This window comes from Melanaphis sacchari, unplaced genomic scaffold, assembly GCF_002803265.2.
Source record: "Melanaphis sacchari strain LSU unplaced genomic scaffold, SCAv2.0 Contig178_pilon_pilon, whole genome shotgun sequence".
Taxonomy (NCBI): domain Eukaryota; kingdom Metazoa; phylum Arthropoda; class Insecta; order Hemiptera; family Aphididae; genus Melanaphis; species Melanaphis sacchari.
Window position 1 is genome coordinate 674,666 of NW_020270843.1, and position 19,172 is coordinate 693,837.

General features: G+C 24.3%; 2 protein-coding genes across 2 annotated transcripts; one reads left to right on the forward strand and one right to left on the reverse strand.

The window, feature by feature from the left end:
* Nucleotides 1-912: 912 nt before the first annotated feature.
* Nucleotides 913-7,307, reverse strand: LOC112592547 (retinaldehyde-binding protein 1-like). Its single transcript, XM_025336637.1, has 6 exons — nucleotides 7,151-7,307; nucleotides 4,004-4,163; nucleotides 3,576-3,828; nucleotides 2,841-2,951; nucleotides 1,911-2,013; nucleotides 913-1,118 (listed from the first exon to the last, which is right to left on the reverse strand). Exons 1-6 carry the CDS (start codon nucleotides 7,305-7,307, stop codon nucleotides 958-960), a joined length of 945 nt encoding a protein of 314 aa, XP_025192422.1. The 3' UTR covers nucleotides 913-957.
* Nucleotides 7,308-15,489: 8,182 nt separating this feature from the next.
* Nucleotides 15,490-19,172, forward strand: LOC112592524 (cAMP-dependent protein kinase type II-alpha regulatory subunit-like). Its single transcript, XM_025336607.1, has 7 exons — nucleotides 15,490-15,528; nucleotides 16,194-16,358; nucleotides 16,426-16,533; nucleotides 17,515-17,770; nucleotides 17,968-18,162; nucleotides 18,264-18,473; nucleotides 18,991-19,172. Exons 1-7 carry the CDS (start codon nucleotides 15,490-15,492, stop codon nucleotides 19,170-19,172), a joined length of 1,155 nt encoding a protein of 384 aa, XP_025192392.1.

Below are 19,172 nucleotides of genomic sequence, written 5' to 3' on the forward strand. Positions count from 1 at the left end.
ATTTAATAACGGATTTTAGATTTATTATATCTCAATTTCCAGCAACGTTTATAAAATATACATCTTTTTGATCTACTTCAATTAAAATCTCAGAATTATACGGTTATAAGTAAATAAAAGACTTCAAATATGTGAAAACTGTTATTAAATAATAAACTACGAATATTTTTTAATCATAATAATCATTTATTGCGTAATAAACAAAATCAAATTTTCAATTATTTTTTAAATTCTTAAATGATATAATATTAATAATAATTTTTAATCTTACTAAAATATTTTACTTCAGCGTACTGTCTATGAGTTATCCATAGACATGATCACAAGTTTTTATACGTTATTTTTTGCATATGGCTGGTAAATATAATAAATACGTTATACAATGCAAAATGAATAAAATAATTATTATTTTGACTTTAATGCGTACCGTATTAAATTGCCACGAAAAAATTTCTTATCCAATTATCTCTGTTGCCACAACTATATATATATATATATATATTTAACTCAAAATATTTTTTCGTTAATATTGCGTATTTTATTATTTACAGTATTTTTTATTTTTTTTTTTTTGTTAAAAATAATGTTATTTTATTGTGTAATTTATAAATTTCTATGTTAAGATATTGTTTTTATGCGTTGGGTACATATTATTTGAGTCAATGTATTAACTATCATTATTATTATCTAGGTTTGTTTAGTTTAAAAAAAAATATTTATTATAACAACATCTCTAATCTAACTTAAATGGGTACTACGAAAAAAATTTAATTATCACAACACTATAGAATTATGTATTACAATATTATAATTTTAATTAAAATTTGTTTTATCTATAAACTAACAATTTTTATTATAATATTAAGAATTATAAGTGTATTGTTTATGCTTTTTAATAAATATCCACCAGTAGGTATTATAATAAATCGGAAAAATATTCGAAACAAAATAAACTTTTCAATCGATATTCAATTGCTTGAAGTTCCCGTCAAATCCGAAGAGTTCTGATTGTTCATTGCTGTTTGTATCTTTTGGCTTTTTGTCCATGTCCGCTTTTAATGAAAGTATTCCGTTCATGAACATCTCTCTTTCTGCTATGATGTTCTTTTTGCAGAATTCTGTAGATAAACCATTCAACCACATCAATTAAATTCAATATCAGATAATATTATTAACAAATCAGCATCAGTGTTGTAATCAATCTGCCATATACGTTATCTACATTTTTTTTTTTCATCAACCGTTAACGTCAACTATCATACAATTAAGTTATATCATGCTAAAAGTTTACCAGAAAAGTGATGCGAAAATCCTTTTGCCCGTAATTATAAGATAAACATAAGATTGGGGTCCCCATTGATAAATGAAAAGCATCTTAACTTTGAACACTTTTGATTTACCTATAAAACTGTTAATAACAGTAAATACTTTATATTGACCCACAAAATGGAGCTTATACTCAAGGCAACGAATGTTTATGGTGTATTATATTACGAATGTGATAATAAACGAATCAATAGCGAATCTTTTTTACTTAAAAGGTAGTTTCTAGAAAAACAGTAAATATTTATGCATCCATAACATTTTAATTTTCTGACGCGTAATTAACCTTTTATGAGTAATTTATTACTATTATTTTAAATAACTTTTTTAATTTTATGATAATTATTTTTAATATTACAACTTTTTTTTTTTTTGATTAAGAATATTTACTAAAGTGAATATAGTTAATACAATACATTTTTATAAATTATTCGTTGTTTTTTGTAACCCTACAAATAGTTGATAATGATTTGTCAAAAATCAGTTAAACCGCTTATGACATTAGTAAACTACAAATAAAATTCTTACTACATTATTGCCAACTAGTTATATTTTTGAAATACAATATAATTATGTGATAAACTTACCACCCAGTTCCTGGATAGATTTATCGCAACCACCTAAATCTGATGGCACGCATTCTTTTTGGATATGTTGTAATACATCTGATGGATTATTGTGCATAAATATCTGAATTAAAACATAAATGTTTCTTGGATGAAATAATATTATTGTAAATGAATGAAAAATCACATAAATTAATATGTTTTATTTGTTTGAAAGTTGGACTAAATTAATTGGTAGGTATCAATTATATTATACCTATGAAAAACGCTTCGTTTTATGTAATTATTATTATTATTATTAATTATTACATAGGTATATTTGCGCAATTTAAATTTACATAATTCATATTATATTGTGTATCTACCATAGTGATTTTTACGTTGTATTATTATGAAAGTAGACCGCAATGTTTGAATATCAGTTTTTCGAAATAAAAATATATTTATTTAAATTTTTCAAACAAATTTTAATTTATTATACACATACTGCATTCCGTATATAGTATATATTTACGTTATTCTATTAGATATCATATTCTTAAGTTATATCTTGTAATGAAAATGTACCAAAATATACTTAGGTTTCATAATTATTTTGATATTATGTAATTTTATAAATTTTTACTAAGAAATTTTGAAAAATCACTATAATGGTCTATTGATTTTTTATTTACCAAAATAAATTTAAGTTAATATATTGAGTAATATTATTAAATATTATGATAGTCTTTGCATTTAATTATCAAAGCATTTTAAGCTAACACGTTACAGAGTTTTAAGAAATTTAAGATCATCATAAATATTAAAATTAGGTACTTATAATAGTTAATCCGGTACATACAAATTAAAAGTAAATATTCACTTATTTGAATAATATTATGTAGGTATACTGTTTTAATGTGGTAGTAAAATTGATACAAATTGCTAACATAATTTATTGCGAATACTTACTCGTGATTGGATTTTTTTAGGAACCAGAGATTTTAAAATATTGAACACTACGGCTGCATACGATGGTACGTTTATGAAGTGGACTTGTATAAGTTTGTATGGGAAAAATGTCTGAAAACAAATAATTTGTTAACAAAACGTGTCTGTATAATCATAAAAACAATATGACTGTCAACTGAAATATACAGTGGAATCTATATTTAACAAACTTTTATTTAATTAATCTTTTTAATTTTTTTGAAGAGACTAAGCAATTTGTATTTAGAAAAATGAATATTATAAAATATAATATACATATAACATATATGTTATTATTTACGTTAATTACGGACAATAATAAAAAATTATATTTAAGCAAACATCATGTTCGGTAAATTTAGGCACCACTGTATTATACAAAGGTACACAAATAAACAGCTGGTAATATACTTAATTGTACAAAATTAAAATGTTTATATTATACACAGTATTGAAGAGTAAACTAATAATGATTAAATTAACTTTGTAATACTTTCGTTATATTAACAACGTTGATGATAACTTTAGATTTTATTTTATTGTGCTTTAAGTCGCGGTGTTCATATCATAATCATTAAATACTGTAATATTTTTTGTTATGTTTATAATTTATACCTTTTACATTCTTTTTTACGAGTTATAAATTTGAAAGTAAGAGATCCTTGCATCAGCCACACCTGATGTACTTAAATATTGTAAAAAAATACTTATACTCACTGAACATTGTAATGATTTTCTAAGAAAATTTGGTGTCACTTGAGTGAGTAATTCGTTTTTGTTCGTCGTGGCCATGTCATAAATAATTATCACACCATTTACCGTTTCCCGCTTCAAGTTCCAGTCGATGCACATGTAAAAGTATTTTGTCCACTGATCTAAATATCTGCCGGGAACGTCTTCGTCAGTGAGATTTCTCGTCACTATAACTTGATAACCTTCGTCCGTCAAATTGGTCGAAAATCCAAACCACCTGTATTGCAGTACACACGCAAAAGGAAAAAAAATGATAAGTAATGATAAGCAAATCGTACATTTTTTCAATCATCTATTCTCTCCTCTGCCAGAGTTGTAAAATAAAATTATAATGTTCTATCATATTATGAATCTAAATAAATAATTTTATAATATTAATAATGTATACTGACGTTTTACGCATCGCCGTTTGGACATCATCTCCGAGCGGATCGCGGACGCCGAAAAATTCGTCAATCAGCGCTCTGCAGCAAAAATATCCATCCAAAGATTCTTTTGTTCTCTCAATTCGGAGTTTTCGTCCAATAAAACAGTTCCGCAACCACGCTCGATCTGTGTGATAAATGATAATAACGAGTTTTAAGTCAATACAGCAGTCGATATTGCAATATTCTAAATTCTAAGTATAAAATAAATAACCATGTAGTTAAATAATTTTCATTATTTAGTTACAAATTATAACTGTGTATTTTAAAAAATTAAAAAAGTAAATATATATAGTGTGTTTATAATGTTTCAGGAAATAATGATCCGCTAAACTACGTCTTTTTTAGGGGTATTCACTTTGTAAAGCTGTACAACGAAATATCTACAAAACAATACTTTTCTTATATTATTGTGTTTCGTTAGTCAGTAGTTGATATAGTTTTATTATTTTTTAGATATCTCAGTATTTAAATTCTAAAATTTCATAAATATACACATTTAATAGTTGTATATATTTAAATTAAATTTCTATTCGAAAACTATAATACTAGTATACTATTTTTTTAATTTCAAAAATATTGAAAATACAGTTTATTTTCAAATATAATGTTTTATAATGATTTTAAACTTTGTAAAAAATAATTCCCTTGTATACTCACTGCCAGTAATTATCTACGTTAGTTTTTTCTAAAATAACAGAGTTTTTAAAAGGTATTTTTTTTATAATATACATGATACATTTTTTATTATAAGACGTGTGGTATTAATTTTTTTTTTGTTCATTTTTATTTCGAGTTATTTTTTATATTTTAGTTTAATTCCGAAACAGAAATATAATTTTGATGTGAACAAGTCATATGAAAATAAATCCCATGGTAAAATTTTAACAAAATAATAATAACACGGCGCTCTAAATAGGCAATATAGATACATTGTGATATCTGATTCATTTTTCCCTAATGATATTAGAATGATAAAATAATAGTTTTTTTTATTAATTAATAGTTTTTTATTAATTAAATTTCAAAAATTATTAAAAATGTAAAAGAAATATTAATCGGTTATGACTTTTATGAGTATAAAGTACAAATTTATTGAAAATAGTTGACACTTTTTTATATTAACAGTATTAATATTGACTTTACAGTTAAGATAATATTATTATATTAATTCACAATATACAAATATTTACATACATATTTATTGTAAATGTTTAGTTGTTTTTTAATTGTAAATATTTGTTGAAATATTAAATTATAACTTAGGAATTAACCTGTAGGTTGTATATAATATTTAGTATTATCAATTTATCATACTATAAATTAACTACATAGTAATACATATATAAAGGAAGCAACATTGCAGAGATGACACATTGCAATTTTGCGTGTAGTATTTTATATTATACTGCTATAGTATATGAGTACTGTAAGACAGTCGAGTTATGTGACTCGTTGCCGTCGTACGTTTATTAGTGGATTATATTATTCTATATATTTAATTTATTTTTTAATTTAACTTACACGTGTTTGGATTACTTTGTAATTTCTATTCCTTTCAACAATATTGTTCTTATATTACTTTAATATTTTTTCTGTTTTACAATTATATTATTTTTCTAAGCGTTTTTAATATTTTATTTTATTAAACCAATTGAAAGTTACTTTAATTACAATAACAATTTTCGATGTATTTTTCCAAATAATTATTCCTCTATAATTTAATCAAATCTATGTTTTTCTTTTAAGCATTTTTCAAGGTCAACAGTAAAAAAAATCATATCAATTCAATACATATTATATGCATATTTAATATTGTAATAATATAATATGTTGGATTCAATAAATTAAACTTTATATTATTGATTATAAGGGATAGAAAGTTTATGACTTTTACATTTTTAACGGGTGTGGTACTAATGTACGATTCTAAATAGGTCAAATAGCTAAAAAATTAAAAGGCAAACAGACATTAATGATTAAAAAAAAAAAAGAAAACAATAATTCTATATAAAGTTAATTTAATTATTAAAGTTTAGGTTATATATTAAATTAAAACATGTTATACAAGTATATATTTTAAAAATTGGAAAAATATTATATTAGTATCAATTGTATATGTATCAGCTAATTGAATTTAGCTTAATATCTGTATATAATTTTATTTTTAGTAAATACATTGTTATGTTTTTTTGACGATACTCTTTACTAATAGTAATTTTTTTACATTTTAAATATCAAAAGTTAATTTTTTTTTTTTTAAATACACACATTTTTATATTTTATACAAAAATTTCTGTAAGCTACACTTATAGATAAGTAAATATTGCTAGTGTTACAAATCATAACTTACATTCACACCTGAATAAGAAACGTGAACTTTATATTAATAATTTATTAAAAATATGAAATATATATTAAATATTTACAAACGAATAATGAATGATGAATTGTTGAACGTATCTTTTAATGTTATATTTAATTGTTTTATAAACATAATTTTATAGTTTTTGGGTATAATTTTTAGAATGTTTCAGGTCATTAATATCCTTATCATTTATGGATAAATGGTAAATCAAATTATTTATTCGCGATTAAGTTGACGGTGAAGTTCAATATTTATAGTACACTGAATTGCGATTTTTTTTTATCTGTAATATTTTATCATCAAACACATTTTTGAGGCATTAAGCATTTGAAAAGTATAAACATCATTTTTTGAAAATTCTAATCCACATAAATTAAATTTTTAACGGATAAATTCTGATTTGTTAATCTCTTTGTATTGAAAATAATCGTCCATGATAATAAGTCTAAAATATATTAAGTTTTGTGATTATATAAAGGTACAGAAAAAATTATAATTTAAATAAGCTTGTTATTTAAAGAATTTTGTTGTAGTAACTAAAACTGATGAATAATTCCGTATATTATATCGGTATAATTTAGAAGTGTTTATTATCAACCTTTGATCAGAGAGAAAAAAGTTACAAATTAATTTTTTATTTAATATTGATTCTATTTCCTTTAAAAATATCTAAGGCTTAAGTGTTGTCTGGGGAATTTAATAGAAATATCGGCTGTTTACATCGATTCTTGCCATTGTGTGCTCACCATTAACGTTTGGCAAGTGAGGCATGTTCCGCAACCATTCGATCAATTTGTCTACTTCTTCGTCGTAAGGTTGCAGCTTATGATCTTCACTGGTCGTTTGCAGGTCGTCGGCCCCAACGGCTGTGACATTACAATTCTTACCGTCGTCACGTTGCATTTCGCGATGTCGCGTGATTTATTTAAACACTATATAATATGTGTACTGCGATATAATATTAATTTTGCGTTTATAACGTTGCCCGTCCGTTTACGATGTTGTCATTGACGCGCGGCACTGCAACAGGTGTTGACACGACGTATAGGTTATGCGTGTAAGGTGTAACTCTGGTAACGGACGGGTATTCGATTTCAGACCGATTGGCGACACACACGGTTTCGGTATACCTTCCACTATTTTTGTGATGCCAAATATATAATAAATATATAAACGAAATATAGCGTGCATAAAATGTGTACTATAAAATATTGCAATCCGCTGTAACCACCGTGGTCGTTAATAATGTCATATCGCCATATCGACGTTTAACGCGTTACTAACGCAATTAAATACGGATCCGTCATTCACGATTTATGTTTCTGTAAGTTAACTTGTGAGTATTACCGTCGACTCATCACCGCACGTCGACCGGTGATGATATTATTACCGCCGTGGTTTATTACGCGTCGAAGCAGTTTTTCGAATTTAATTAAAATTTTTACGAACACGTCATTTTTTGCAAGTCGTGTTTGTATTCTTTTTAGTATTTAAATTGCAGAATATCGTTAAATTGGTTTTTTTTTTTTTTTTAGTCATTAATTCAAAGTATAAAACGCCATCTGAAAGTCGAGCACATTGCATACATTAACTGGATCATCTGAGTTCCGTAAAAAATCCTAATAGTTCAATAATAATATTCGTTATAATACAATAATACGTAACACATGATATGCAGCGTATGACTGCAGTTTAAAAGTAATGTCGATACTCGATAGATCCTTTTTTTCCTTCATGTTTTTTAATTCTTGTATAAACGTTAACTTATTTGCTTATTAATTGCGGTGGTATACAGATTATAAATGTATTTAATAATAATAAAAAAAAAAATAACAAATACAGTCTATTGAATAACGAGGGGTTGACGAGGAGGTGTATTATGTTAACACGTTCATCTGATCTCTCAGTTTTTAAAAATCATAATCATAATAGTTAACAATATAATAATATATAATGATTAAAAAAGTATGATTTCATTTTTACTTATGTATTGATATAGTCACGTTATACTGGGAAAGCCTATTTAAACATATTATGTTATTTAAACAGAATAATATAATAAACATTAATATTTAAATTATTTAAGTCTTATAATAGTCTTTGTTTTAATGTAGGTAATTAATAAAACCTGAAATTTGCATTATTTTCATAATTTATACTTCTAAAAATTAAAATCTTATTCACGGAGTGGTTCTTTTAAAAGTATACTTTTGATTCTACTGAAAATATTTTTATTCCAATAGGTGTATATTATATAAAATTATTACAAAAAAACGTCTTAAAATCGAATTACAAATTAGTACAGTTAGTTATACACTTATAATTTAGTATGGTGTTATTTAAAATTAAAAGTTATAGCTTTTACTTTGTTTAATTAAATAATATAAAAACAAATTCCAACGTTAATTCTTTTTGAGTTTACCACTGTTAACTTTAAAATAATCAAATATTTGAAATAATATACCTGTCATACTATAATTTTTGGTAAATATTTTATCATTTTTATTTTTTTTTTTTTTTTAGTTATTTATGAAATTTTATTGAACTACGCTGAAAATTGCATATCAACCAAAGCAAAAAACGGCATTTTATACAATGGAATTTTTTGCAAAGACTCCTTATAATTGGAATTTTTGTGATATTTCAGCATTATTCGCTTGTATATGTGCCTATGTATAATATTTTTAATTTTTAATATAAACAACTGAACCGTAACTGTGAACAGTTATTATTCAAGAGTAAAAAAAAACTTTTTCATTTTTTATGTTCATAGAAAGTATAGCAAGACAAATTTCAATTTCACAACGTACTATGGTATAACATTATGCTTAATGGGTTTTTATAAATATAATTAATCTTAATTCGTTAATTTATCTTATATTATACTATATATTTTTATCACATTTATTCAGTGTGGGTATGGTCACAATTACTAGAGCACATAATATACATATATTATAATTCTATGAAATATTTATTTTTTTTATACGAGTATACCTATCAGTTATCACTTAGTTATTTAGGTTAATTCAACGTTAATAAAACAATACGTTTAACTCTAAAAAGTTCAAAGTTAATAATATGAAGAAAAATATTTTCTTAATTAATTTAAAAAGTAGTTTTTTATTATTTTAATCATCACCTATTTATAGACTTATAGTGTGATTGTGCAACTTTCAGTTGTTTGAAATAATAGTTTAAATTTTTATGAACATTTTTAATATAGATATTACTTCTTATTGCATTAACGTATTGTAACTACACATTCTTAACTAAATTTTTAAGTCAAAGAATAATAATTTATTTAAAATTATTGTATAGCTATATGATTTAATAAAAAATAATTAAAATAAAATTACAGTTATGGATAATTTATTGTTTAAACGTAATTTTATTTTAATAAATTAGTTTAAAAATTAAATTTAAATTAAATAACTAGTCAATTTAAAAATGTTAAAAAAAATTATTTTTTTAGCTTGACTTTAACTTTAACTAGTCAATGCCCACTTAGAATTTATGTAATGTTTCAATCCTATATTTTTAAAAGATATTATTACGATTGATATTTCTTATATTTCCTTTTACATATTTGCTTAATATTTAAATTTATATTTTATGCTATCAAATGAATTGTAAAAACTACTCTATTATACAAATTATACAATTTAAAAGTACTGTAAATATTGTGTATGATAATCGCTATAGTAATTTTTCGTCATCATAGAAAAATATCAATACAATTATATAACTAAATAGAAAAGAAAGTTAATAATAATTAATGAATTGTCCATGCCTTAAGAGTATTGTTAAACACATATATTTATAATGCCTAAAATTATATACAGTATTTATTTTAATACATTTTTTAATTCAATTTTGTTTGATTAAGCATTAGACCTTGAGAATATATTTGTAAAGGTCATATATAACGTAATAATTATACAATTACATTTAATGTTCTTTTTTTTTCAAATTTATGTATGGTATTTAAATTGTAATTATAAATTTTATTTCTGTAAATGATATATTCCTAAATTGTTTTACGGTTGGCGTTTTTTGTTTGATACTTTTATACTTAATACTATGTTGAGTTTTGAAGCTACTCATTAAATAATAAGTAGGTACATAACTAATAATTATAAAAAAATTTTAGGTACCTAATATTGGCTATTATAGCCTTCTTCTATTAATGATTTGGATTATTTTTATCCAGGTTTTCTTAAAACGTGATTTATATGCTATTTTAGATTTTTGACGCTAATTGATAATTTCTCCACTGTATAGAAAAACATTGAATTTTATAAGTTTTTTTAAAGTATGATAACAAAAATAAAAAAATGTATCAATGGATGACTATGATAATGTAATTATATTATTTATCGATTATTTAAAGCAACTTTTGATAAAAAATAAGTTGGATCTAGAATTAGGATCTGTTTTTTCTCTTTTTTGGTTGTTATGGTAACACAATTATATTATTCATCGGTTGTCAGGAACAACCTAGATACAGAATGAAAATGGCTATATTACGAAATTCTAGTGTCTTAACCTTATAACGTTATAAAGTTTCAAAACACTAAAGCAAAAAACGAATAACGATTATATATAAAAAACAAAAAATATTGTCAATCTAAAAATATATCTATGTTAAAATAAAAGTTTTTAATACATTTATTTTTTTATCGTAAAATTGAAAGGTAGGATCTTAATAATATATTATAATTATAATATATATATATATATATATATATATAATTTATAATATAAACACATTTTTAAAACCAATTATTAATCTTATATTATTATGAGGTTTTTCACTTTGCTTGAATTAAGTATTAAAAAAGCAAATAAGATTTAAAAACTATGTAAAGTATAGTAAATTATTTTAAGTATATTTAAAACGTGAGTCGTAAAATAAAAACACTACTAGACCATGTGTAATTATTCGTCTTTTTTTTTTTTTTATTTTATTTCATAATTTAAGTGCATGTTAAGTATCTTTCGACAGAGTCAAGTACACTTGGCCTACTCTATGAGACGGCGATTGACAGCAGAGTTAAATTTGTATATTTTTCTATTTATAAGTTTTAAGGCTTCAAAAACTAAAGTTATTAGTTTACAATATAAAAACTTTTTTAAAATATAATAATTCATAAGATGTTAGGAGTTTTGCATCATTTGTTTCATATTTTGATCACATTTCCAAAACATATTTGTTTTATGAATGCAAATTGGTAGAAACACTTTGCTAATAAGAAAAGAGTGGGTAAAGTACGTAAGTGAGTCTATTTTTCTCTGGGACGTACTCAGCGTCATTAAAAATTATTTTTTACTTAAAACAGGTATAAGATGGATACAAGGTTTTGCAAAAATAAAAAATATACCTATACGATATTTTACGTTATATTAAAATAAATAATTATATCATCGAAATTTTAGTACTAGCAACGACATCTTTCCATAAAATGTATACTACAAAGAAAATTCACTATCCTATTCCTCTTTTTTTACTATTTATTAAGCAATTTATTGGATCATAGATGGCGTTGTTGTTAACGAATGACTGAAAATCAATTAGAAGACGTAGTTTAATAATTAAGCGGAGTCAACCAAAATGTAACCTGTTCGTCGCAAAACACGTTTTATTCAGATCGCAAGATTCTAAGTATTATATTATAAAATTTAAATTTAACATACTGAGGCCTTTTGATCAATTCTTGTGACGACAGTTTTGTCAATGTGACGTATAATATGGTTTATTGTCGTCCTCTGTCACGGATGATTTTGAAACGTAAAACACGTATTATTATGAATAATTTTTTAAGACTATTTTAATTAATTAAAAAACAATGATAAATAAAATTGATGAAAAAATATTTTAAACAAATTTTATGTTCGCGAAATTATACTTATCTTATGTTTATAGAATGTCTTGATATTAACAATATTCGCATATGTCAGTACGACGAGGGACTATGCGTATATGATGATTGATTTCAGATAAATCGACAGCTTAAGGTAAGTCAGTGTTTAGGGAGAAACATTTAAACAATCATAAGTTTATGTCGATTTCACTAAGACTGAATAAATGTACAAATAAATATTATAATAATTGTTAGTCACTTGATTATTTGTGATCAAGTATTTTGTGTAAGATAAAAATAAAATATTTATTATCTTATTATTATACAGTATTATATTTTCTAATCCATTTTGATATAAATTGTGTTCCCTCATTAAATTATATTTTAACCAATCTTGTTAACATTAAGTTTTTGAACAGCGATCAATATATAGAATCAGTTAAATAAGTTTAAAATAGAGGTTAACAATAATCCTTTGTTTTATTTTAATAATTCTTACATTCATTTTAAGAAAAAAATCCGTGTACAATATTGAGTCTGAAAGGTTGTGGGTTGTGTGTCTTATTGAGATTTGAAAGTCATATTTACAAGATAATATTATACTCATAGTCATATTTGTATTTTTTTTTTTTTTAGAGGTAGGGGATTCTTGGTTATTAAGATCACTCTGTCAATTTTTCTCCATCATTCTATTTCTTCTGCTGTTATATTTTTTATGGTAAACTTGGTTGATTTTTTTTCTCGGTGGCTTTCACACAATCTTTTTAATGGTCTTTTACCAATTCTGTTCTTCGATAGTTAGACTAAAATCTATTCATCACCTATTATTTTTAATCTACAATATGAGATTTTTATTAATATTTAAACGATTTTATAAACTGTTGATTTTGTAATATTTGATTCATATACTCGACAATACGAGGTAAATAAATAATACTTTTTGTGTAAACAGTTTTTAATTTTATTATCTTTTTAAGAAGCAAAAAAAAAAAAAAATATGACATACAAAACATATGATATATTAGAATCTTACAAATAAAAAAAATATACCATTAAGAGCGCTAGATGTGGCATTACATTTTGATATAAAAAAAAATGTATAAAGATAAGAGCACTTAGAGAAAATAAAGAAAAGATTTAAAAAGGGGGAAAAATTTACATCGACAGGACAACACAATAAAGGAGATTGGAGGGGGAATAGGTGATGGCAAAATGGGTACAAAAAGTATTACAGCGTGTAGATTATGGCCATTGGTCATCTTATCTTGGTTGGTCCTATATCGGTGAACGACTGCCGCTCTACGCGTCCAAGCAGTCGGGCACCCGTCAAGTCACTGGAGGGTTGATCATGTGGGTGACTCAAGCGCACTACGTCCACAAATCCCGTCGTGCCGTGGGTGGTCGGAAAACATGTTTGGATGACATACCGCCGGACACTGTCCGTGTTCCGTCTCGTATCCTTCATGTGCTAACTCGACCCCGTTGTCATCCTGTCAAAAGTCTTCGGCCAAGTGGGCGAGGTTTGTGTTTGCGGACGCTAATCACATCGAACATAACAACACATGTCTAATATAATCGGTTTTACATGTTTCAAGGCCACCGTAAATCGTCAGTGGCGTGATTTGAGTTACGTGGGTGCTGCACCCAGAACTAGCCTACGACTAGATCAATCGCCATTAATATAATCGCGCTCTCAGCTGGCGTTCCGTTTATATCGTTTATATTATCGTCGTTCGTTTTCACTGACACTTCTTGGACGTCGTTTCAATCTCTGGTTGCGCGTCATTCACACCTGATGATTGTTCGTCATTGCACAAAGGTGGTAAAATTTTTTCTACAACACGATTGACCATTTATTGAATAATGGCTTCGTTTCCAGTGCTATACAGTCGATAATATTAAAATGTCAAATTATAAAGGTTGATACAATATGATATAAATATATGTTATTATAATAATTAAATACTAATAATATTATAAATACAATATTTTTGGAAACAATTTTATCAATCTACCATAATAGTAAAAGAAAAATAGATGAAAAAACACACCACAAAATATACCAGTACTTGGTAATATTATAGGCTGATACAGGTTTCCACTCAGAGTTGTTTTTCATACACAATAATATATCATTGAATTCAAATTTAACCCCCCTTTAGAAGTGATTTACTCGACACCTAACGCACAGCATAACGATACCCATCTACATTTTTCTCGATTATTTTAAAAAGTATTGATATTTATTAATTTTAACCACTTAAAAATAACAATGAAATACATCCAATTTTCTATTAAAAAATACCTTCAAATTTAAAGATGACAGATTTCCTTTTTTTACTACAAAACATGAAAACATAAACACATCATTGTAAAATCAATACCACAGAATAATAATAATAATAATTATCAGGGCTTCATTGTTCCAATAAGAATCTAATATACTAAATTTTCATCGTCAGACATGACAATTTTTAATATTTTTTAAATTACATTTACTAAAAACGATCTAACTTATAATTTTGCTTAAACAAATGACATACAAATAAGTGAAATGTTAATTATTGTGAATTTTGCTCTCTAGTTACTAATTCAGATTTTTAGTTATATTACTTCAGGTTTATATTTGAAACCCAAATAGCGAGATATAGTTGAGTGATTTAAATAGATCAAAATTAATTTAAATATTTTTAAAACAGAAAAAAAATATTTTGTCATTTACACGACTTAATATTATTTTTATGCATAATCACAGAACGAATACATAGATTATAGATTATAGATTATTATTTGTATTTTATGTATTTTAACACATATAATATCGTGTTTTAATTTTATATTATTAAATATTAGAAACATATATAAATAAATTATAATGATAAACTTTTCAATATAAATATGTATAAATTAAATTGCTATAAACTTATCTATTAAAATATTTTGATGACTAAGAAAATTAGAACAAGAAACTAGTATTATTTTAACTTTACAACTGTAAACAAATAAGTGTTTCATTACACATTTAGACACAAATACTCACAAATAATGTACAGTAAAGCGATTTTTCCGGTATTTTTTTTTTTTTAATTTCTATAACAACCGATAATTTGATCTAGTTTTATAAAATAGCATATTCACTTTACAATTGCATAGTTACTTTACGTCACTGTTGTTTGTTAGTATAATTAATAATAACTTTTTATTTTAGTAGAAGTACTAAAATGAGTCAAATGAGTTTACATCATGTTTTTACAAAAAAGGTAAATAACTAGGCAATAATTATTGTTTTTATTTTTTGACAGCATACGGCAGTTTATGAGATGTACAGTGTATAATAAATAGTATTGTAATATTAGTGAAATTAGCACAAAAAAATAAATTAAAACTATTATACAATCGAAAAAATAAAAACAAAATAAATACATCAAATTATAAGTAAAATAGTAAGGAGATCAAAAACTAAATATAATTGTTTGGCTGGTAAAGCATTTTATTTATGGAGTGATGAGATGATGACCATTAGTAGTTAGATGTGATAAAATGTTAAAAATTGAAGGTTTCTTATTAAGGTAAACAGGGTTATGGAATATGATTGATGAGAAAAGTGATTTGCGTCATTATAATGGTAAGAAATAAAATAAATATTTGCATAAAAACAGTGATTATTATAATTTAGCTGTAATGAGTTTCAATTTTAAAATACATCATGATATGATTATGAGACTTATAATTTAAACTTTTATAGTAAACAAAGATTAGTTATATATTTACTGTTAAAAAATTGTACTTCTGGTTAACAACTTTATAAACAAAAATACAAAATACTGACATAAATATTAGAAATTATTGATTTGCCAACAAATAAATTAATAAATAAATTCAGTGGTTTTATAATAATAATTTATAATTTATTTCAAAATGTTAGGGGTTACAACCGTTATCAAGATTTAGAGCTGCTGTTTTTATGACAATTGCTAATTTACCTTGGTTAAAAAACGATGACTATCAATTCGCTCCTATAGATTCATTTGATTCAATACATATGCAAAATTTAATTTCAGCTTGTAAATTATCTGAAATATCTGTTTTTGTGAGTGAATAACGTTTTTTTATATTGTAATATTATGATACCATGATAACCTTTTTTCATTTTTTAGCAAAAATTGATTTTATTCAAACGACCAAATGATCGAACAATGTTTGAATTAGAAACAATCGAATGGATGTTTGCAGTAGGATTTAAATTTTTTCATCTTTGTCCAATTGTAAGTACTTAAATGATTAAAATAAATTGAATTTTTTTAAATATTGATAGAACTTTATATTAATTTATCTATATTCGTGAAATTTTCTAACCCCGAGCTAACGCTAAAATAAAAATGTTTAAATTAAAAAAATAAACTAGTCTTACAAATTATTTGTTACACGTGAACTTAACCCACTTTAATTTTGTTATTTTTATTATTATTAGGCTGTGAAATGATATTTATGGTTATTGAAATACGGCAAATGTATATAAAATTAAGTAAATTGTTAAACTGTTTGTGCCATCTTGATGTTAATCTATTAATGGTTATAATTTTTATCATTAGTGATAACAATATATAAAGTATAAGTAGTACTCGTAAAAATGTATAATTATTAAATATATTCTAAAATCAAAAAACGTGTTAATAAGTAATCACGTGTCTTCAATACTTTCTTACATTTTTAAAATCTGTAAAATGATTAAAAATTAGTCATACTTTATTGCTTTGAAAACTATAAGTTTGGTTCTAAAATCAACATGATAAATTGCACTAAAAAGTTAGTTTAAAAAAAGTTATTTCAAATCTACTTAACTTGAAGTTTAACTTAACTTTAACTTGTATTTAAAATTAGTAAAATGAAAAACATTATATTTAAAAAAAAGTTAATAAAGTCTAATTTAAGTTGGTAAATGTAGATATCAAAATAATGTTTATATGAAGCCTAAAGTGAAAATACAAAAGAATATTTTTTGTAAAAATAGTTACAAATTTACTATAGTCACGTGCTGTTCTCTAGTATACAGCCCACAGAAGCAGAATTTTAACATTGTACTTATACCACATGTGGTATAAGCAGTGGTACAATCATAGAAAAAAATAAATAATTTCTGTTAAGTAGTTTTATATTTAAGCTAATGCATTATATACGCTAATATGAATTCATCGATAAATTTAAAAAAGAATAATATTGTAGTTATCGTAATAATATATTTTTAGGAAATTAAAATGCTTTTAATAAAAAGAGCGTCGTATAAATGTTATGGCCCTGGTAGATGGATATTAAAACAAGGGCATTTATCAACAAATATGTATTTAATTGTCAAAGGAAATGTGAGAATTACTGAAGATGTTCGAAATCCTATCACTAAATTAATAGAAAGCACCGAACGTTGCATATTAAAAGAAAAAAAATCTTTTGGCGAGAGTGCTGTTATGTTTAATACACGTAGAATAAATTCTGTACAATCAATAAGTAAACATTTTTTTTTTTTTTTAAATCTAAATACTAGAAAAAAATTAGTTATTTAACTTGTGTAATTGAATTTACTTAATTTTTCCTATATTATACATTTTAGATTGTAGTTTTTTATTATATGTTTTAATATAATATGCATTATAGTTAATTACTTACAACTTTTAATTATAATAAATTAATTAAATAATATCAAGGTACAGTGGAATTGATTTGCATATCGAAAAATGATTTCACGGATATCATCAAAAACAATTTACAACTTAAGTGGAATGCAAATGCAATAGCAATAAAATGTTTTTCATATTTTAAACACCTAAGTTTATTGGAGTTAAATAGGTGCAGCACTGTTTCGTTTATCAAAACATTTAAAGGCAATGAATATGTTCTCGGTAAATAATATACTTAATTTTTAAACATATTCGATACAATAATATTTAAATAATAAAAAAAATCTATGAAGGTAAGTAAATATATTGTTTTTTTGCTGTAGGAAAAGGGCTAGGCGATGTTGATTATGCTCACTTTGTATTAGAAGGAGAAATATCTTTAATATTACGTTTGGAAATTAGACAGATTATTAATCGTTATGGAAATGTCAAGTACATATTAAAAAAGAATTTACAAAAATTAAATGAAAAAAAATATAAAAATGTATATGTTAATACTTGTACACTATCATCGGACTCCTGTTTCAACATTGGTAACAAAATTGAAAATAGTAATAATAATATTGTTTCATGTTGTTCATCGAATTATTGGTTTAAGAAACACGATGTGTATCACACGCAAAAATATTTTGAACAGTTTATTATATTACTTAATTCTGGGACTTTTCTTTTAATAACCCTTGAAGTTCGACCATCTAAAAATTTACACATTTATAGAAAAATATAATATTTTTAATATTTTGAACCTATATATTTAAACGTTTATCGCATTGATAATATTTTAAAAAATAAACAACATTATAAGTTATTTAAATAAATACACTTAGAACGCACGTAGTAATTCAAGCTGACAGACCTTTTCCACCTAAAATTATATTTTCTAAAAAATAAATAATAATATTTATCATTGAGTTCAAATTTAACACATTCATTACTATAGATACTTATTCAACAACGGTGTACACTTAATACCTAAAACTTTAGCGTTACTTACTTGCCAAATTATTTTAATTAATTAAATTAACATTCATAATTACTTCTAATTGTAAGGTGAAGATATAGAAGACAAAGAATTTATAACTACTGATATTAACGTAACAAAATGCTTGTGTGTTCCTCATTGGTTCATGGGTGAAACAGAAAAACTTAAATGTTGGGAATTGGTTAAGTTGGATCTCAATCACATTATTCCATCTAAGAACAAAGTATTTTTAAAACTCTATGGCTCTTAA